Raw genomic sequence first — 20238 nt, 5'->3', positions numbered from 1 at the left:
TCTCTTTCTCTCTCTTTTTTTTTTTTTTTGTTTGGAGACAGGGTCCTGGTCTGTCATCCTGTCATCACCCAGGCTGGAGTGCAGTGACACAGTCATCTCACTGCAGTCTCAAACTCCTGGGATCAAGCTATTCTCCAGCCTTGCCCTCCTGAGTAGCTGGGACTACAGGTGCACACCACCACACTCAGCTAATTTTTTATTATTTATTTATTTATTTTTGTAGAGGCACGGTCTCGAACCGTTGCCCAGGCTCGTTTCCAATTTCTGGCCTTACACAATCCTCCTGCCTCGGCCTCCCAGAGTGCTGGAATTACAGGCATGAGCCACCACACCGACCAAGAGTGGGCTCACTTCTGTCATCCCATGTTGCATCTTTCTCCTGTTGTCTTAGTTCCTTTATAGCCCTTGAAAAATTCCACCAGAACTCAGTTGTTGTTTAAAATATAATATCCCCTGATGATAATTTAGTTAGTTACATGTAAAAGAAAGAGAAAGCAAGCAAGCAAGCAAGCGTCTTCTTAAATCACAGAATCCAATGTTACCACCACTTTATACCGTACTTTATACAGGACCTCTTTGTCAAGCAATAGATGGATAGGTTCCAAGCTCAGCAAAATCAGGAAATTGGTTTCACTTGTCTTTAATGTTAATCTTTTTCTGCTCTGGGCTCACCTCCACTGCACGCTGCACCCTCCTCCCTGTGGTGACTCTGCTCCTGAAAACACCTAGACATGGGAAGCTTCTCAGGGCCTTTTTTTTTTTTTTTTTGGCTCTCTCACCTCAAGGGCTAAAATCTGATATACACCATTCCTAGTTGTCAATTCTAACGCAAGAAGGGACATTTATACCAGAAGTCTGCACAGTTATCTTAATTTGGGGAAATCTCATTCAGGAGAGGAAGGGCCAGGTCCTGACCTAGTAGCCCCAGAGAAAAATGTCCCACTGTCCTGAGGTTCCCCTAGGACTCAGAGCTGTCCCTGCCCTAGCCTACCCCATTCCAGACTGTCCTGGCAGACGCCAGTCCCTTCAGGCTTGAGCACTGATCAACTTCTTCCTCTCCCTCTGCCCCAGGACTTCCAGATTATAGGTTTTTCAGTGCATTTAGCATTTTGGTTAGCCTTCTAAAATATGATACTAACCCCCTCTCATTTAATTTATCTTCTGGGTGTATCCATGGGGTCTCCTACATTACTCCTATTTTTGATGGTGAAATTTTTGACAAGCTTGTTGGAACACATTCTCTTCAAGCATAAGATGTGTCTATACTGTTGGGTGGTATCTTAACATATGTATTGATGCTACTTTCCAATAGTGGGAAGCCTGTTTAGATTTAAATCTGGTTACTTGCAGTTCTGGGATTAACAAAGATGCTTGACTTTTCACTTTAGGAAACTGTCATAGAAAAGGAATGAGAGTGAAGGAAGAAAAAAATCATTACCTTGGGCTTAAAATAGTAGTTCTCCAAATAAGCACACGAGATTTCCAGGCTAAGAGCCTGTGTGGTTTTAACTTTAGTTATATGTGATCAGCTTAAATTAATGAATAACACGGGGAAACAAGGCTCTATGTTTAAACTATGTTGTCAAGTTGTATTATCAGTGGGGAGTCACCAGTAAGTGAATCCTGACATTCAAACCAGCTTTAATCCATGGCTTCAAAGTGAAATGAATTAAGGTGCTTATTTAGACTGTTTATTCCAAGACAAAAAAGTAAGTTTTTAGTACCATACAGTGGTGGAAAGATGTTGGTTACCAACATGTTTGCTGTGGGTATTTCCTCTACCCCAGCACTGTCCAATAGAACTTTCTGCATTGCTGGAAATGTTCTGTGTATCTGCATTCTTCAATACAGTAGCTCTTAGCCATATGTGAACACTTGAAATATGGTTAATGTGACTGAGGAATTGAATTTCAGTTTAATTGTATTTTAAATAGCCACATGTGACTAGAAGTTGCACTATTAGACAGTGTAGCTCTGGCTATTCAGTATGACATTATTTACCATTCTCTTGATTTTAGGCAATTCGGTTTTCATATATTTTATCTTACGTGTATGTGAATGGCTGTATAATTTTTCTTTTAAAGGAACAAAAGAAAATTTATAAGTTATGTTTGGTATGTTGTATTCCTTAAATTAAGGGGTTTTTTTAGTACTTTAAATTGTCATAAAAATCCTAATTGCAGGTGTGGGAAATGATGTTGATGGTGTTCTCCTCATGCACTGCAGAGGTAGCAATTGGTTAGATGGTGAGTCAGGAGGCCATACAGGCCTCACCTCTCAGAGGGCTGCAGCTTGGCCTCTGCAATGGATTCACCTGATAAGTTTGCCTTTGTTGGAAACCATTTTACATGCCTTTTCTCTCCTATTTGAGTTAAAATATGCCATAGGTGTACAGTCAGCGTTATTATCCCACTGAGTTTGAAGATTCTCATTTCTCACTGTAAAAGTGAGGTGATTGGTATGCATCGTGAGCATGTTAAACTGTGTCAGCAAAGCCAAGAAAAGTTAGAAACTATTACCTGTAAACTACTTTTAAGCAGATGTGCTCCACAGTACAATGGGTGGCATTTTTAAAGCATTGATTAATATTCATTTGAAAACTTGCGGGAGGAGGAACTCTCTCGTATTACCTGCTTCTTTGCCAAAATGTCAGTCCTTTATGTAGTGTAGCTTTTCAAAATAAATCTATTTTGAAATACTAATAGGGGATATCAGAGAGTTTAATTAAAAATACATAAATATGACAAGAATACCAGTACCTATAACCCCTTGATAGTTGTCACGCACAGTAAATTCAGTCAGGTAACTGATCTCTTTGGGAATCTTAAAGACCATAGAGGAACCTGAAAAAATTATCCCCCATCACTCCTGTGAAATATCCACACAGTGTATTTCCATTTCTTCAGGGAAGAGAGTTTAGTAACCTTTTTAAACTTACCCATATCAAGAAGCCCTGTAGTCAAAACCTCTCACTGCAAACTGAGATGCATCACAGAAAAAATAAAGCATGTGACTAAGCTGTCTGCATTTTCCAGAGAGAGGACTCTTTCCAAGTCTGGAGTAAAACCCTGGTGTACTTCTGCAATTTGTAAGATGTGCCTTGGTGTACATGTGTGGATTTGTGTGTATGCATGCTAAGGGGATGCTTTGCATTTTAGAGGGGAAGAAACACTAATTATTAGGCTTGTTACACTAAAGATTTTTAACTTTTGTTTTCTTCAGAAAAACTAATTATTAGGCTTGCCACATTAAAGAGTTTTAGCTTTTGTTTTCTTCAGACCATAAAGGTTTGTTTTTTAGCAGGACAAGTTTTGGCACCTTCTCCCTCTCACTTCCTGTTGCTCTGGCTTTTTTTTTTTTTTTAGTTGGAGTCTCACTCTGTCATCCAGGCTGGAGTGCAGTGACGCGATCTCGGCCCACTGCAACCTCCACCTCCCTGGTTCAAGCGATTCTCCTGCCTCAGCCTCCCTAGTAGCTGGGACTTACAGGCACGCACCACAACACCGGCTAATTTTTGTATTTTTTAGTAGAGATGGGGTTTCACCATATTGGCCAGGCTGGTCTTGAACTCCTGACCTTATGATCTGCCTGCCTTGGCCTCCCGAAGTTGCTGGGATTACAGGCATGAGCCACCACGCCCGGCCTTTGCTCTGGCTTATTGCCAGAATAACCCAGAATGTGAAAATTGTGAATCTCTTTTGCCTTCTGCATTGGTGTGCTGTCTTGTTAGGTCAGGTTTAAAGAATCTTTTGCCAAGGTCATTGCCTTAAAGAAAAGTATGTTCAGAGCCTCAAGTGTAAAAACTAATCAGACTTTTAAATAACACTTTTAAATAACTAAAGTTTTTGAAACTTTAGAGTTTTCAAATATGTTGCATGACATTTGTGTAGCACTTTACAATCTGTAGCAGAGGCTATCTACTGGCGGCAGAGGTCTGTCCCACAGGATTTTAAAAGAACATGGAAGAAAAGCATGGTGACTGGAGGGTGCATGCCATCTCACACAAGCAGTCAGTGTGCACCTCAGCTAGAGATTGCCAGATAGATTCAGTAGTGCAAAATCTAATTTTTTTGAGAAAAGGCAGAAATCTAGATTTTTAAAATGAGAAATCCCCTAATTTTTAAAAACTGGTTCAAATATTTTTAAAGCATCGTACAAGCCCAAACAGAACATCTATGGTCAGGGACCGTAGGTCACCATTTTGATATTTCTGCTCCAAGAGATGGTGTTCATAGCTTTTTTTCCCCACCTTTTGAAATTTTTGCAATTATTACACTGCCATAGAACAGAAAGAACCATGACATTTCACAAAATATATTGCCAGTTTCATGTTCTTTTGACATTTCAGTTACCTTTCTGTCAGTGGTAAATCTTCTCCCCTCTGGAGTGTTGGGTGGGCACATTGGGATACTGCATTTGGAGATTTGGGGGCGGACTGTGGGATGAGTAGGCCCCAGCTCTTTCCTTGGGGCCACAGTCACCAATTGCTGAGAATATTGTTCTCTGGGCTATCATTGCTGGAGTTAAAGGACTATCACTTCATGGAATATTTAGACTGGATTAGATATATATGATGAAGGTTGGGATTAAATATGACTCCATTCTGATGCAGTGTCTGTGTTTGAATTGAGTTGAAGGTAATAGTTGCATGAAAGTTTTTCAGTTAGTAACACGCTTTTTGGAGGTGAGCAAATCAAACAGGGCTAAGGAAGAATATTGGGAAAGACTAGCAGCTGGTGAGATCCTTAGACATCTCAGAGTTGGTAGACGTATGTTAACCTTCAAGTAGAGGGAGAGGTGGCATCTTTTAAACAATACTTGGGCAACAAAAAGCAAAACAAGAAAAACACAAAGCATTTCTTTGTAATTAAGCCTAAGAGACAGCCATCAGGTTGTATGGAGTCTCAGCAGTGACTAGAATAGATAGTAGGATCTCAATAAATTGAATTTTTCCCTTCATGGAATAATAATGGTAACTGCTCAAATGGCAAGGGCTTTGCTAAGCACTTAATATGTTTTTCTGACCTCTCCAGTTTACAAATGAGGAAGCTGAGGATCAGAGAGGATAAATAACTTGCCTCAGGACATGCAGCCAGGAAGTCTGGAGATCTGTTTGACTCCAGAGTTGCACTCAATTGGAGTAGAGGCCAGTGGTGGTGAAGCTAGGCTAGTTGAGGTACCGACCATCCTTTCTTCGTGTTTTCCAGACAACAGGCTGAATACATAGGAACCATTAAAGTTGGACTAATGGGAACATTTTAGCATTCTGCATGTCTGGCCTGTCATAAATGCAGAATCGATCATGTATCGCTTGTTGATTGCATGCTTATATATCTTTTCATTGCATGTTCAGAAAAGTTTACTTTGTGACCAAGAGTTGTTTTGATAGGCCAGAACATTTAACTAGTCCATTATTCACATCAAAAAAATAGTTCTCAGTTATTGGTGTTGTAATGGTAAGAACTTTTTAACCAGTTTCCTTTGTCACTGTAGGATTTTTTTAAAAATCTGGCCGGGTATGGTGGCACATGCCTGTAATCCCAGCACTTTGGGAGGCCGAGGTGGGCGGATCACAAGGTCAGAAGATTGAGACCATCCTGGCTAACACGGTGAAACCCCATCTCTACTAAAAATACAAAAAATTAGCCGGGCGTGGCAGCGGGCGCCTGTAATCCCAGCTACTCGGGAGGCTGAGGCAGGAGAATGGCGTGAACCCGGGAGGCGGAGGTTGCAGTGAGCAGAAGATCATGCCACTGCACTCCAGCCTGGGTGACAGAGCGAGACTCCATCTCAAAAAAAAAAAAAAATCTATGTTGCACATTATTCTCTCCTTTAAAGGGGAAGAAATATTAATATTTTTATAACTCACATTTTTCATAAAATAGGAATAGTATTTTGTTTAGCAGGCACTTTATCATGGATTTTTAATAAATTATAAAGGACACTTTATACATAAAATTGTTGTGTGAAAAGACTAATACTAGGCCAGACGCGGTGGCTCATGCCTGTAATCCCAGCACTCTGGGAAGCCAAGGAGGGTGGATCACTTAAGATCAGGAGTTTGAGACTAGCCTGGGCAACATGGTGAAACCCCGTCTCCACCAAAAAAATATAAAAATTTAGCCGGGCATGGTGGTGCATACCTGTAGTCCCCAGCTACTCCAGAGACTGAGGCAAGATAATCACTTGAACTGGAGAGGCGGAGATTGCAGTGAGCTGACACTGTGCCACTGCACTGCAGCCTGGGTGACAGAGCAAGACTCCGTCTCAAAAAGAAAAAAAAAAAAAAACCCCAACATACTCATCCAAATATCTTTTTTTTTTAAACCACCATGTGTGTATCTATTACTATTACATTTCAATATCAAGGATGAAATTCCTTTTAGATAAATAACCAAATGACTTACATTTTTGTTCAAAAAAGCTTAATCAAGTTAGAGAAAGGACCCAGATTGTCGTTAGAACTGTCCTGTTCTAGAGCCCAAGCCCTCAGCTGACGGACCAACCAGCATCAGCACTGCAGCCCCTTAGGAGCTGCCCTCCCACCCAAGGCTGTACCAGCTGAGTCAGAGCACATTTGCTGAGACTGCAGTTGGGTTGCCATCTATTATTTCTTCATTCCTGTTCATTCCACAAATATTTATTCAGTATCTTCTATGCCCCAGGCATTGTGCTAAGCACTAAGTAAGACACATGAGAAAAGGACAGATGCAGTTGTTGCCCTCACAGGGCTTCCAGCCTAGTATGAGTCAAGCAGAATCCAGCAGACAGAAAACACCATATAGTGGGATAACTGCTAAGGCAGAGGGATGACAGTGCTGTGACTGCTGGGTCATCCCTCAGTTGCCCAGTTGAGGGCTGAGTAGGCTGTTCCAGTTCCTCGGGAGCTGTGCCAGTCTCCCAGGCCCCGTGGTTCCCTTCATGAGGTGGTCTGCGAGTTAACGCATACAAAGCACTTAGAACACTGCCTGGTGCTTAGTAAGTGCTCAATAAATCTTAGCTACCTACTGGGTATAATGTAACCTAATCTTTCCCCAAAAATTTAATGACAAATTTCTGTATAACTGTTTTGAATTCTGTGTCCTGAGGTTTCTAACAGAGATATAATTGGCTTTTCACACAGAACTGAATATGTTCTTTATACATACTAAAATAGTTTCACAGTTAGCTGGTGAAAATTTATGCATAATTACTTTTATCATTCTTAAGGAATAATTAGCCCTGCTAATGGGAACTATCATTATCTTAATCATCATTATTATCCCAATCTAAAGCATTTATTAAGAATTTGATTTTGCCTTATAACTAAGCTAGCCCTTCTTCAAAGCAAGTTTGTGACCTTGCCTTCGGCTTGTTTATGGTCTAAGACAATACTGATGGGGAGGTAGATTGGGGCCAGTGTTCATTCTGCTGTTCCCTCTCAAGTTACCTTCCATTCGTGTACGCTTGTTGATATGTTTTCTTATAAATGTTATGTCTTTATGGTTATAAAACCCACCTCTTCCAGCAGATCCTGAGGCCTCACACCCAAAATAATATGTTTAGAAAACCAGATAATAGTTATATTTCCTTCTCATTGTACCCCCGGAGTGGTTGCTTAGTATTTAGGTGATTTTTAGAAAACAATTTTTTCTGAAGTAATTTCAAACTTAGAGAAAAGTTGCCAGAGCAGGACAAAGAACTCTCATATTCTCTTCACTCAGATTCCCCAATTATTGGCATTTTACTTCATTTGTTTCGTTTCCTACTCTTTCTGTGTTTTTTGTTTTTTTGAGACAAGTCTCACTCTGGTGCCCCAGGCTGGAGTGCAATGGCGAGATCTTGGCTCACTGCAACCTCCGCCTCCTGGGCTCAAGCGATTCTCCCACCTCAGCCTCCTGAGTTGCTGGGACCACAGGCGCTTGCCACCACGCTCGGCTAATTTTTGTATTTTTTGTAGTGGCAGGGTTTCACCATGTTGCCCAGGCTGGTCTTGAACTGCTGGGCTCAAGCAATCCGCCCGCCTCAGCTTCCCAAAGTGGTGGGATTACAGGCATGAGCCACCATATTCAGCCTCTCTTTGTTTTTATATGCATTATCATTTATTTTTTCTGAACTTTGAGAGCAACCTGTGTGTAACATCCTATCACCCATAAGTACTTGAGTATGTGTTCTAGACACTCCTATATCACCTGCATAGAACTCTCCAAATCAGGAAATCAGCCTTGGTACAACACTACTGTCTAATCCAGTATACTCCATTCAGATTCCACTAACTGTCCAAACAATGTCTTTTTTCTCCATTCTGGAATGGAGAAAATAATCAGTATCTTCTGCGTTCCAGGTCTCGTGCTGAGCACTGGGATTCATGGGAGAAGGAGACATGCGGTTGCTGTGATGGTCCTGCCACATCCGTGTGATGTTTCTTTGTCAGGTCTCTCCAGACTCCTTCAGTCTGGACGATCTCCTCAGCCTTGCCCTGTCCCTCATGGCCTTATGTCAGTTTTAAAGAGTACAGGCTGTAAGTTCTCAGCCTAGGTCCATTCAGCGTTCCCTGATAACCAATTCAAGCCATGCCTGCTCTTCTCAGGAGGCACGCCATGACTACCCTTCCCACTCCTGGTGACGTTGACCTCTGTCACCTGCTCCTGTTAGTATCTGCCGGGTTTCTCCACCTCCAGTTCACCTCCTTTTTATTAATTAGTATTTTGTGGGAATGACTCCTGCCTGTGTCAGCCACCTCTGTGATGGTTATCAAATGGCAACTGTCTATTTCTGTCATTTCTTTTACACATAGGAGTTGGCATTCTATAAGAAATAGCTTTCCCTTTCTCCCATTTATTTATTTTATTTATATCTGTTTGGACTCATTAATTCCTGTATAATTCAATGGGTTATAGTCTATTATTTATTTTGATGCTAAAACTATCTAGGATTTGGCCAGTGGGAGTTCTTCCTCCTGGTCCTTTTAACTTCCTTCCATCATCCATTGAGTATTTCCTTATGATCTGGCACAAAAAGATTTCCAGACTCATCTTGTACTTCCCCAGCCCCAGCCCTGGAATCAGCCATTTTGCCAAAGAGCCCTGCCTGGTTCCTTTTAGTAGAGGATGGTAACTTAGGACCCAGGATCTGGGTAGATGATGTGCTCACTGCTACTGAGATGTCATTGCTTCTAGGCCCTCTCAGTAGAGAAAGCTTGGGTACATATACATATACACACATACACACACATATACACTCACACACATTTACATCTGGAGTATTTATATAGCTGTGTGTGTATATAAATCATGGGTTCATACTGATCCCTCCAACCACAGTCTAATACCTCAGTGTTCTTTCTAGCATTTTCCCCTCCATGTCTGTTAATACCTCCTCCAACAGCAAGAAGCCCATTTTTCTTAATATATTGATTTTTTTGCTCAGTTTGCCTGTTCGCTCCATGTAACTGGTTTTCCCGCCACACTGGCCATCTCTTCCACCTGTCACCTCTGTCTCTCCTTCACCACCCCCATTCTCAACTGCAGGCCTCTGGTTCATACCTGTGTTAGCCCACCACCTTCCCTCACCTTTCCATGTCCTCACCACCTTGAGTTTTCAGCCACCATACTGTGTCCTCCACGTGGGGAAGGGAAAGAGGCGAGTCTCAGGTGAATCTTACCCAAAGACATATTTGAGATGATTGGGCTGGTCTCTGGAAAACCAGAAGCTTGCCTAGTGAAGTATTTCATTCTTCCTTTTTTCCTGTTTTCTTTTTTAAATATTTGTGTTGATGCATTTCTTTTCATTTTGAATTGAAATCATATTTTGTATTTCAATTTCTGCTTAGCAGAGATAGAAAAGAGAAACAAGCTTTCGAGATAGATTTTTAGGGGTCTTGACAATAAGTTAAATCCAGAAATAAACAGGGCTCATCTTAGTCCATTGGTGCCGCTATTAAGGAACACCTGAGGCTGAATGATTTAAAAAGAAAAGAGGTCTATTTGGTTCATGGTTCTGCAGGCTGTATAAAAAGCATGGTACCAGCACCTGCATCTGGTGAGGGCCTCATGCTGCTTCCACTCATGGGGGAAGGTGAAGGGATCCAGCCTGTGCAGAGGTCACATGGCGAAGAGGAGCTAGGGGGTGGCAACGGGCTCTTCACCAGCAGATCAGAAACTAACAGTAAGGACTTACTCACCCTCTCCCCAGGTCCCACCCCCAGCATTGGGGATCAGATTTCAACATGAGGTTTGGAGGGTCAAATATCCTAACCCATAGGAGGGCCAAAACAAAAAACAAATGATTGTTAGCAAAACAAGACTCAGGGAAGAAGATTACATTAACTTTAGGTAATTCATTAGGGTTTGTTTCAAGTTCTTATGTTGTGTTTTAACTTGGGTCAGTTGATGCACAACTAGAAGTCATTTCATGGACATATTAGAGATACCTCTGGGTGCTAGCGACCTGTAGTTTTTTATGCTTTACTCAGTCTTTCTTGGTGAACCTCTTCCACTCAGTCCCTGAAGTCCAAATCCTATTATTCTCTATTCCCTTTTCAGAGGTAGGCAACATTTATTGGAGAACGAATGGCTTTCTTGACACTAAGTAAACATCACATTTACCTTATCTGTTCTCTAGGCTCTTCTTGTATAGGGTTCCTTCCAATAGTTATTGATTTTGAAAGATAATTGTTACCCCATAATGTGTGTGTGTATGTGTGTATGTGTGTGTGTGTGCATATGCATGTGAGACCCCAAGCCCAAGAAGACAAGTCAGAGCTGTTCAGGTTTAGGAGACATACCTTGGGTTCAAATTCTGTAAACCTCACTTTACTTGTCTGTAAAATGGGGATTCAATGAGGTAATATATGTTAAAAAGTGCTTGGCATATAGTAAGAGCTCAGTAACAATTAGGTATAATTATTTTTACTGCTGTCACCATAAATATTAAAAAGAGATACTAAAAACATTTTAATGGGCAAAGGATTTGAATATTTTTCCAAAGAAGATATAAAACAGCCAATAAGCACGTGAAAAGATGCTCAACGTCACTAGTCATTAGGGATGTGCAAATCAAAACTACCGTGAGATACCACTTTACACTCATTAGGACAGCTATTATTTAAAAAAAAAAAAAACACAGCAAATGAGCAGTGGAGAAATTGGAACTCTTGTTGCACACTGTTGGTAGGGATGTAATGTAAAATGGTACAGCCACTGTGGACAACAGTTTGGCAGTTTCTCAAAAAGTTAAACATAAAATTACCATATGGTCCAATAACTCCACTACTAAGAATATACCCAAAAGAACTGAAAGCAAGTACTTAAACTTACTTATACACCAATGTTCATAGCAGCATATTCATAATAGCCAAAAAGATAGGAACAGCCCAAATGTCCATCAGCAAATGATAAAATGTAGTATATACGTACAATGACATATTTTTCAGACACAAAAAGGAAGGAAATTCTAATACATACTACCACATAGATGAACCAGACATAGAAATACACATACTAGGCCAGGCACGGTGGCTCACGCCTGTAATCCCAGCACTTTGGGAGGCCAAGGCGGGCAGATCATGTGAGGTCAGGAGTTCAAGAGCAGCCTGGCCAACATGACAAAACCCTGTCTCCACTAAAAATATAAAAATTAGCTGGGCGTGTTGGTGGGTGGCTGTAATCCCAGCTACTCGGGAGGCTGAGGCAGGAGAATCACTTGAACCCGGGAGGTGGAGGTTTCAGTGAGCCGAGATTGGACCACTGCACTCCTGCCTGGGCAACAGAGTGAGACTCCATCTCAAAAAAATAAAGACATATACTGTATTATTCCACTTATATGAGGTACCTAGAATTAACAAATTCTTAGAGATAGAAAATAGAATAGTGGGTACCTGGGGGCGGTGAGGGGAGGATGTGGAGTGATTGTTTAATGGGTACAGAGTTTCTGTTTGGAATGATGAAATCCTTCTGGAAATGGATAGTGGTAATGGTTGCACAATATGGTGAATGTATTTAATTCCAATGAATTATGCACTTTAAATTGTTAAATGATAAATTTTATTTTATATTATCCACACACAAAGAAATTACTGAGATATTAAAATGATGGTAAGATGAAAAACCTACCTATACATGTTCTTACAAGGTTGTTTTTTCCCCCATAGTGTCCATTGGTGATAGACATTGACTCCCTTCTCCCCGCCTCCCCACACAATCTGTCAGAGAAATGTTGCAGAATAACATTTGTATGCTAAAGAAGTCACAGGGGCCAGGTGCGGTGGCTCACCTGTAATCCCAGCACTTTAGGAGGCCGAGGCGGGCGGATCACGAGGTCAGGAGATCGAGACCATCCTGGCTAACACGGTGAAACCCCGTCTCTACTAAAAATACAAAAAAATTAGCCGGGCATGGTGGCAGGCACCTGTAGTCCCAGCTACTCAGGAGGCTGAGGCAGGAGAATGGCATGAACCCGGGAAGCGGAGCCTGCAGTGAGCTGAGATTGCGCCACTGCACTCCAGCCTGGGCAACAGAGCGAGACTCCATCTCAAAAAAAAAAAAGAAGTCACAGGAAGGGGAAGGTTGGAGGGGTTAAATGAATCTATAACAGAGGTTGGCCTATAGGCCAAATCTAGCCTGCAATTTATAATAGTTTTTACTTTTTTTCTTGGTTGGTGGGGTTTGTTTTGTTTTTTAGAAACAGGGTCTTGCTCTGTTGCCCAGGCTGGAGTGCAGTCATGCGATCACAGCTCACTGCAGCCTGAACTTCCAGGCTCAGGTGATTCTGAGTAGCTGAGACTATAGGCACATGCCACCATGCCCAGCTAATAGTTTTTGCAGTTTTTAAAGGGTTTAAAAAACAATGATGAATATATTACAACAGCCACATGTGGTGCAAACCTTAAATTATTTACTAACTAGCCTTGTACAGAAGAAGTTTGCCAACACCTAGTCTAGAGCATTGCTATGGACTGAATTGTGTCTCCTCCCACAAAAAATTCATACCTTGAAGCCCTAACCCCCAGCGCGATGGTATTTGGCAATGGGACCTTTGGGAAATAAGTTTAGATGAGGTCATGCGGAGGTGGAGCCCTCATGATGGGATTAGCACCCTTATGAAAAAAGATACCATGTGAAGGAGGGCACATCTAGAAGGTGGCCGTCTGCAAGTCAGGAAAAGACCCCTCACCAGAAACCAATCATGCTGCCATCCTGATCTCAGACTTCCAGCCTCCATAACTGTGAGAAAATACTTTTCTCTTGTTTAAGCCCCCCAGTCTATGGTGTTCTGTTATGGCAGCCTGAGCAGACTAAGACAAAGGTACAGTTTTTCCAAAAGCAAAGCCTAGTCCTACCCTCTTAGATTTTACCAAATCTCTTCACAAATGAAAGGGGTTTTAAGAAGAGGAAAGAATGCTTGCTGTAAAGCTTGGTCAGGGAATTTCTTTGAAATAACCAGCGCAGTAAGCAGCGGGTTCCAAAATGCTAAGAAGAATAGGGTTTCTACAATAGTGGTTTTCTTATGTGGCACCATCTGTTTTTCTTTGACTGTAATAAAAATGACAGCTTTTCATGTACTGATACTCCCTGTGCCTTTTAAAGTCAAACATATGATGCTATTTGTGTGTAAAGGTTTTTCTCTTGCACCCATTTGTTTCTCCAGCTTGAATTTCTATGTAAACTCCCTTGGCTAAATTACACAAGCCGCCTACACCCAGCCGCCTCCTCCCTCGCTTTAGAGCAGGGGGTGGAAACCTTCCGTCTGCAGCATGGAGTATCCAATACACAGCTCACTGTGCCAGGCAAAGAAAGATTCCCTAACAGGAAGGGCTTCATGGTACCCGCTCCCCTATTTGTGCCCATCGTTCTGAATATGCAACTTTGAAACGGCTTTATGGCATTTTTGGCAACCTATCCTAAACCTGGCTTTTGTCTCCCTTTTCTCCTTAGTAATCCTTGGTAAATCTTCATCATCTCCCTTCTCCTTCTTTGCCCTAAATGCCCCTTTTATCTTAAAAGGCAATAATATGTATTTAAAGCAAACTCCTTTTTTTTTCTTTTTTTAAGAGAGGGGGGTCTCACTATGTTGCACAGGCTGGTCTCGAACTCCTGGCCTTAAGCTATCCTCTCACCTCAGCCTCCCAGATACTTTTTTATTAAATAACTTTACAGAAGTATAATTTACAAAATTCAACCATGTTAAGTGTATAATTAAATGGTTTTTAGTAAATGTACCAAGCTGTGCAACCATCACCATAATCTAACTTTAGAACATTTCCATCACCCAAATATGATCCCTCATGCCCTTTTTAAAAATTTTTTTTATTTTTTAAAATTTTTGTGGGTACATAGTAGGTATCTGTATTTATGGGGTGCATGAGATGTTTTGATACAGGGATGCAATGTGAAATAAGCACATCATGGAGACTTTATGCCCTTTTATTATTAGTTCCCACTCCCAGCCCCTGGCAACCACTATTCTACTTTCTGTCTCTAGATTTGCCTTTTCTGGATATTTCATATAAATGGAATCATATAATGTATGATGATTTGCTTTTGGCTTCTTTCATTCAACATGATGTTTTGGAGGCTTGTCTGTGTTGTCGCATGTGTCAATATGTCTTACCTTTCTGTTGCTGAATAGTATTCCACTGTACAGGTATATATATATATATCACTTGTCGTTTATCCATTCACCAGTTGATGGATATTTGGGTGAAAAGTTGTTTCCACTTTTCAGTTATGACTAGTACTCTATGAACATTTGCATTAAAATCTTTGAGCAGACTTATTAAACCTCCTTTTTTCTTCTTTTAAGAGACAGGGTCTTGCTCGTCACCCAGGCTGGAGTGCAGTGGCACCATCATAGCTCACTTTAATGTCAAATTCCTGGGCTCAAGTGATCCTTCCACCTCACCTCCCAAGTAGGTGGGACCACAGTTGTGCACCACCACCCTGGCTACTTTTTAATTTTATTGTAGAAACGGAGTCTCACTATGCTGCCCAGGCTGATCTCAGCTCCTGGCCTTAAGTGATCCTCCTGCCTCAGCCTCCCAAAACACTGGGATTATAGGCAGGAGCCACTCAGTCATAAGCCTCTTATTCTTGATAATTAATAAAATCATATGTTTATATGTTTCTAGTTATAAATTCAAAAAGCAGCTGAGTAGAACTTCTTATAATCCAAATCCGTTGCCCCTCAAAAAACCCCTCCTGAGCTAAATTAGCTTTTCTTACTTCTCTGAGGCTATTGATGAGTCACTGGCACTTAATAGAAAGGAGGCTCCCCACTTACTATAAAAATGTTCCCAATTGTTGTTTTCAAAATAGAAAAGTGGCCAGGTGTAGTGGTTCACACTTGTAATCCCAGCATTTTGGGAGGCCGAGGAGGGAGGATCACTTGAGTCTAGGAGTTCAAGACCAGCCTGGGCAACAGTGAAACCCCATTTCTACAAAAAATAAGAAAAAAAAATTAGCTGGGTGTGGTGGCACACACCTGTAGTCCCAGCTACTCTTGAGACTGAGGTGGGAGGATCAGTCCTGAGGAGGCTGTCCTGGGAGGTTGAAGGTTGAAGCTGTGGTGAGCTGTGATTGTGCTACTGCCTTTCAGCCTGGGTAACAGAACAAGACCCAGTCTCAAGGAAAAAAAATGGGGAGGAAAAGAAAAATATAAGTTATCATCTAATTTAAGGGGCATTGATTCCACACGTCCCTGTGTCCAGACCTCTGTCAGGACTGAGGAAGCCAAATGATGAGACCTGGGCCCTTGAAGACCTTGCCATCAAGCAGGGAGTAATTGCCAGAGAACTGTTCACGTTTCACATGCTCAGCAGTCACCAATGATGACAGGAGAGCTTGTCAGTTATTCTCTCCTCTCTGGCCTTTTGGATGAAGGAAAAAATTATTTTTAAGAAGATTATCAAAGCCTCTACCCATTTTTTTCACCAACTAGAATAATTTCAGCTCATGCAAGGAAGTCAGTATTAGCCAGCGTTTCACGCCTTGCCTGTGGAGGGATCATGGGCACGCATCTTTCCAAAGAACAGCAGCAGCCCTGGCTGCCCCAGGGCAGCTCAGCCCCCTGTCCTTGGTAGGACCTTCCTGGGCAGTCCTGGTTTGGATATGTCCAGGGCCTACAAGCACACAACTTTGTGCGGTGGCCTATGTGATTAGTCGCCTGGTTTGTTACTCAGTTTTTCTTAGGTTGAACCCAGCATTTTACTCCCTGCCAGTTTTACTAGTCTCATGTCCATATGCCTCTTGCTCATGGTATCCTTTTACATATTTTAAAGTACTTACCCTCTCTTTCCTTTTCCAAAGTCAGCTCTGCTAGTTGAAGAGTTCTTCTAGCAGACTCTGTTCCCTAAATGGGGTCTCATCTATTTACAGTGTAGTAATTGGGATAAGACTGTTAATGTGGCTGAATCCTGGAGTGTTGTTTGTTTGAACAGCCACCTCACACCCTGTTGGCTCCTGTGAGGCTTATGGTTCACCAAAAACTCCAGATCTCTTGATTTCATAAGGTGGGTCTTCTCCATTCTGATCTGGAGTCATTTTGTTGTTGCTAAGTCATGTAATTACATTTAGACTTATTAAATTTATGTTACTGTGGGTTTGGGGGTTTTTTCATTTATTTTTTGTGGTAAAATACATACAACATTTACCATTTACCACTTCTAAGTGTATAGTTCAGTTGCATAAATACTGTCCCATTGTTGTGCAACCATCATCACCATCCATCTCCAGAACTTTTTTAATCCTCCCAAACTGGAACTCCATACCAATTAAACAATAATTCTCTATTTCTCATCCTCCCAGCTGCTGGCAACCTTCTGTCTCTACTCTTTGTCTCTGCCTCACCCTAGGTACCACATATGAGTAGAATCACACAGTATTCACCTTTTTGTGACTGGCTTATTTTACTTAGCATGATGTCTTCGAGGTTCATCTACATTGTAGCATGTGTAAAAATTTTCTCCCTTTTAAGGCTGAATAATACTCCACTGTATGTATATAATAATATCCCACTGTATGTATAGACCACATCTTGCTTATCCATCCATCAGTACACACCTGGGTTTCTTTGCCTTTTGACTGTTGTGAATAATGCTGCTATAAACATGAGTGTACAAATATCTCTTCGAGTCTCATTGATCATGCTGGTTTTAAGTTATACATTACATTTGTCCATTTTGAGTTATTTGTTGTATAATTATAAATCACATAAGGTCAATCTCTTTATCCAAATCCCTTCTTGATAACAATGTTGCATTTCCTATTGATTGGAAGAAATCATTTTGCACAAAATGGTCATTTCCTGCATCCCTAGTCTTTTTTAAAAGACTTATGCCATCGTCTTCACAGCTGGACTCTGGGAACAGACTGCTTTCATACTTAGCCTGAGTCTGAGTTTGTCATAGTTCTTTTGGCTAAGGTCTAACTTGGGGACGGATGGTAGGTGAATAATAACCAATCTCTAGGCTGGGTCAAAGCAGGAGGTTTTGGGCGGTTTTGGGTTTTGTTTGTTTGTTTGGTTTTTTTTTAACCTATTTGAAGGTCACTAAGACTACACGGAAACTATCAGGCACCATAAAGAAGGGAACTGAGTCTCGGAGTAACCCAATTAGGACTGAATTCATTTGCTCCGCAATTATTTATTGAGCTCTTACTTGTGAAAAGCACAAAGTGTTTTTGGAAAACAGAAGATGAATATAAACACGTTCCCTGCTTTCAAGATGTTTACAGTACAAAATATTAGAGGAACTTCCTATTATAACCCAGAGCTCTTTAGGCAAGGCTTCCACTCATAGCTGTAAAAACATATCTCCTTAAGATAAAGAGGATTATAAAATACATCAAAAAGCAAAGTGTGCTTTTATATTTATATTATATTTTGTTATAGATGGATTCAAGTAAGGATTTGGAGACAGACTGAAAAATCTCACCATGAAAGCTTTAGAGGTGGTTAGCTTTTGCTTTACTTTGGCTAATATGAGAGCACCAGGAAAACAGAAAGTACTCTTGCTCTTGACAGTATAAAATTCTTATTATTTTTAGAGAATAGTAACTGCATTTATGAAATTCTTTGTCAGAGCAATTTAGTTAATAGATATGTAAATGACTACTTATTTCATTGTGTAGGTGGACCGCTCCATGTACACTTTCTGAGGAAGAATATAAGTGCTAAAAACTATTAACATTGCAAATGGAAAGAGGCAAAAGTTAAGGCTACAATGCCATTCCCTTGCTGTATTAGGTATTAGGAGTGGGACAGAAAGTCCATCTTGTCATCAAGATTTGTTCGGTTTATGGGGTGGGATTTCTTATTTACATCCGACTCTTGGATGGTTTTTTTTTTTTTTTTTTTGATGCATGGAAACTAATATGAATTGGGGTGCAAGGGTGTTTCTTGCTGATTTTCAAGCACAAAAGGTCATTACAAACCCAGCTGGGAAGGGACTGGGGGAGGTGCTGAAAGTTAAAGCCACGGCAGTAAATTTTCAACACAAGAGAATACCTCCTAAAAATCACCTAGGGGCTCTTTTAAACCTTTATTGTTTTTTTTCAGCATAAAAACAACTTCAGAGGAGACTGGGGATTTCAAAGCTCTCTGGCTCTAACTGCCTCCTGGGAACAGCATGGAAGCTTCCCTAATCATGGAGGAGTTAATGCAGGCCTCCTTTGGGGGAAGAAGTCTCTAATGGGAGGAAATAAATGGGCCCTTGCCTTGCAGATGGTCCCGAGCCCTCCTCTCACTGGAATTCTTCTTGCTCTGTGAGCTAGCCTCATCTTCAGTTGTGCTTTTTTTTTTTTTTTTTTTTTTTGAGACAATCTCACTCTGTCACCCAGGCTGGGGTGCAGTGGCGCTATCTCGGCTCACTGCAACCTCCGCCTCCCGGGTTCAAGCGACTCTCCTGCCTCAGCCTCCTGAGTAACTGGGATTACAGGCATGCGCCACCACACTTGGCTAATTTTTTGTATTTTTAGTAGAAACAGGGTGTCACCATGTTGGCCAGGCTGGTCTCAAACTCCTGACCTCATGTGATCCACCCACCTCAGCCTCCCAAAGTGCTGGGATTACAGGCGTGACCACTGACATCAGTCCACATTCTCCGCATGAGGCTGGCAAACCTGTAAATCCCCACCCCTCGTGTTTGTTACCCCCACCCTGCTGCTCTCGCTTCTGGTGACTGAGGCCCTTTGCACTTGGCCCTCATCTCTGGGATGTACACAGCTGTCATCCTAGGCCCCAGCTCTACACGCAAGCTCTTTCTGCTGTACAGGGGTCCTGAGGATAGAGACCAGCGGCTGTGCCGACTCACTCCCTGGCTCTGCTGGGTGCGGCACACTGTCTTCATTAACGTTGTCTGTGTGTTTTTTTTCTTTTGTTTTCCTCTTCCTTCAGGTACAGAGTGAAGACAGTGTCCTCCTGTTTGTTATTGCCTGGACGATCACGGAAATCATTCGTTACTCCTTTTATACATTCAGTCTATTAAACCATCTGCCTTACCTCATCAAATGGGCCAGGTAAAAAAGCACATTTCAAAAGGCTCACTTTTGAAATGATCTGTCATTGCATTTGCCCTTTATTGCCTAAATATTGCCTCAAAGTTTCTAAAAATAAAATTGAGACAGGGGTTGGGTAGAAATTTTGTCTGTAGATTTCATCAGAATAGGAGTCTGTACTTAACTTTGACTGATGGAAATACTGTTTTAAGGTTTTTATATTTTACTTAAATTATTTTAATTGGGATCAGTTCTTATGCAGTATTTTCTTTTTTAAAAAAATTTCATCACCAAGTAGCAATCAATAGAGATTTGCCGTAACAGCCCTTTTTTGTCCATATCATCACATTTTTTACTGATGAGCTTCTGCCATTGTGATGGGTTTTTTTGGACCAAGTCCTATTCTCCTAGTCTCAATTTTGCCAAGAAGTTGTGACTCTTAAATTAATTTTTAAGTAATGACAAACATTACATGTCAGTTTTAGCTTATCACTTTTGTTTTGCTTTGATTGTTTTTACAAGTAATGATGACTTTGGTAAAAGGCTAGTAGTTCATCTGCTTACCTTAATGAGTCCATGAGACAGTTGTAGGCAGTTTTCTGAGCTGGGAAGGACTTTGAGGGAGAGTGACAAAGCAGAAGGATCCAAGTCCCTGGAGCCGAAATGCCTTATTTGGTGGAAGGAAAGCAGTGGTTCCTAGACTGTTTATGAGTTCAGTAATTAAATTAGGGACATAATCCGATTGTTTCCAACATTTTGAGTATGGGAA

General features: G+C 41.3%; 1 protein-coding gene across 4 annotated transcripts in view; it reads left to right on the top strand.

Moving 5' to 3' along the window:
• HACD2 (3-hydroxyacyl-CoA dehydratase 2) overlaps positions 1-20238 on the top strand; it is a 96399-nt gene that overhangs the window by 65929 nt on the left and 10232 nt on the right. For all 4 annotated transcript variants that reach the window (XM_001168034.8, XM_024355618.3, XM_024355617.3 and 1 more), the window contains one exon: positions 19369-19490. In XM_001168034.8, the coding sequence (XP_001168034.1) occupies positions 19369-19490 (122 nt within the window). The remainder of the gene's footprint in view (positions 1-19368; positions 19491-20238) is intronic.

Source organism: Pan troglodytes, chromosome 2, assembly GCF_028858775.2.
Source record: "Pan troglodytes isolate AG18354 chromosome 2, NHGRI_mPanTro3-v2.0_pri, whole genome shotgun sequence".
Taxonomy (NCBI): Eukaryota; Metazoa; Chordata; class Mammalia; order Primates; family Hominidae; genus Pan; species Pan troglodytes.
The sequence above is the reverse complement of the archived record's forward strand: the minus strand, read 5'-3'. Positions and strand labels throughout refer to the sequence as shown.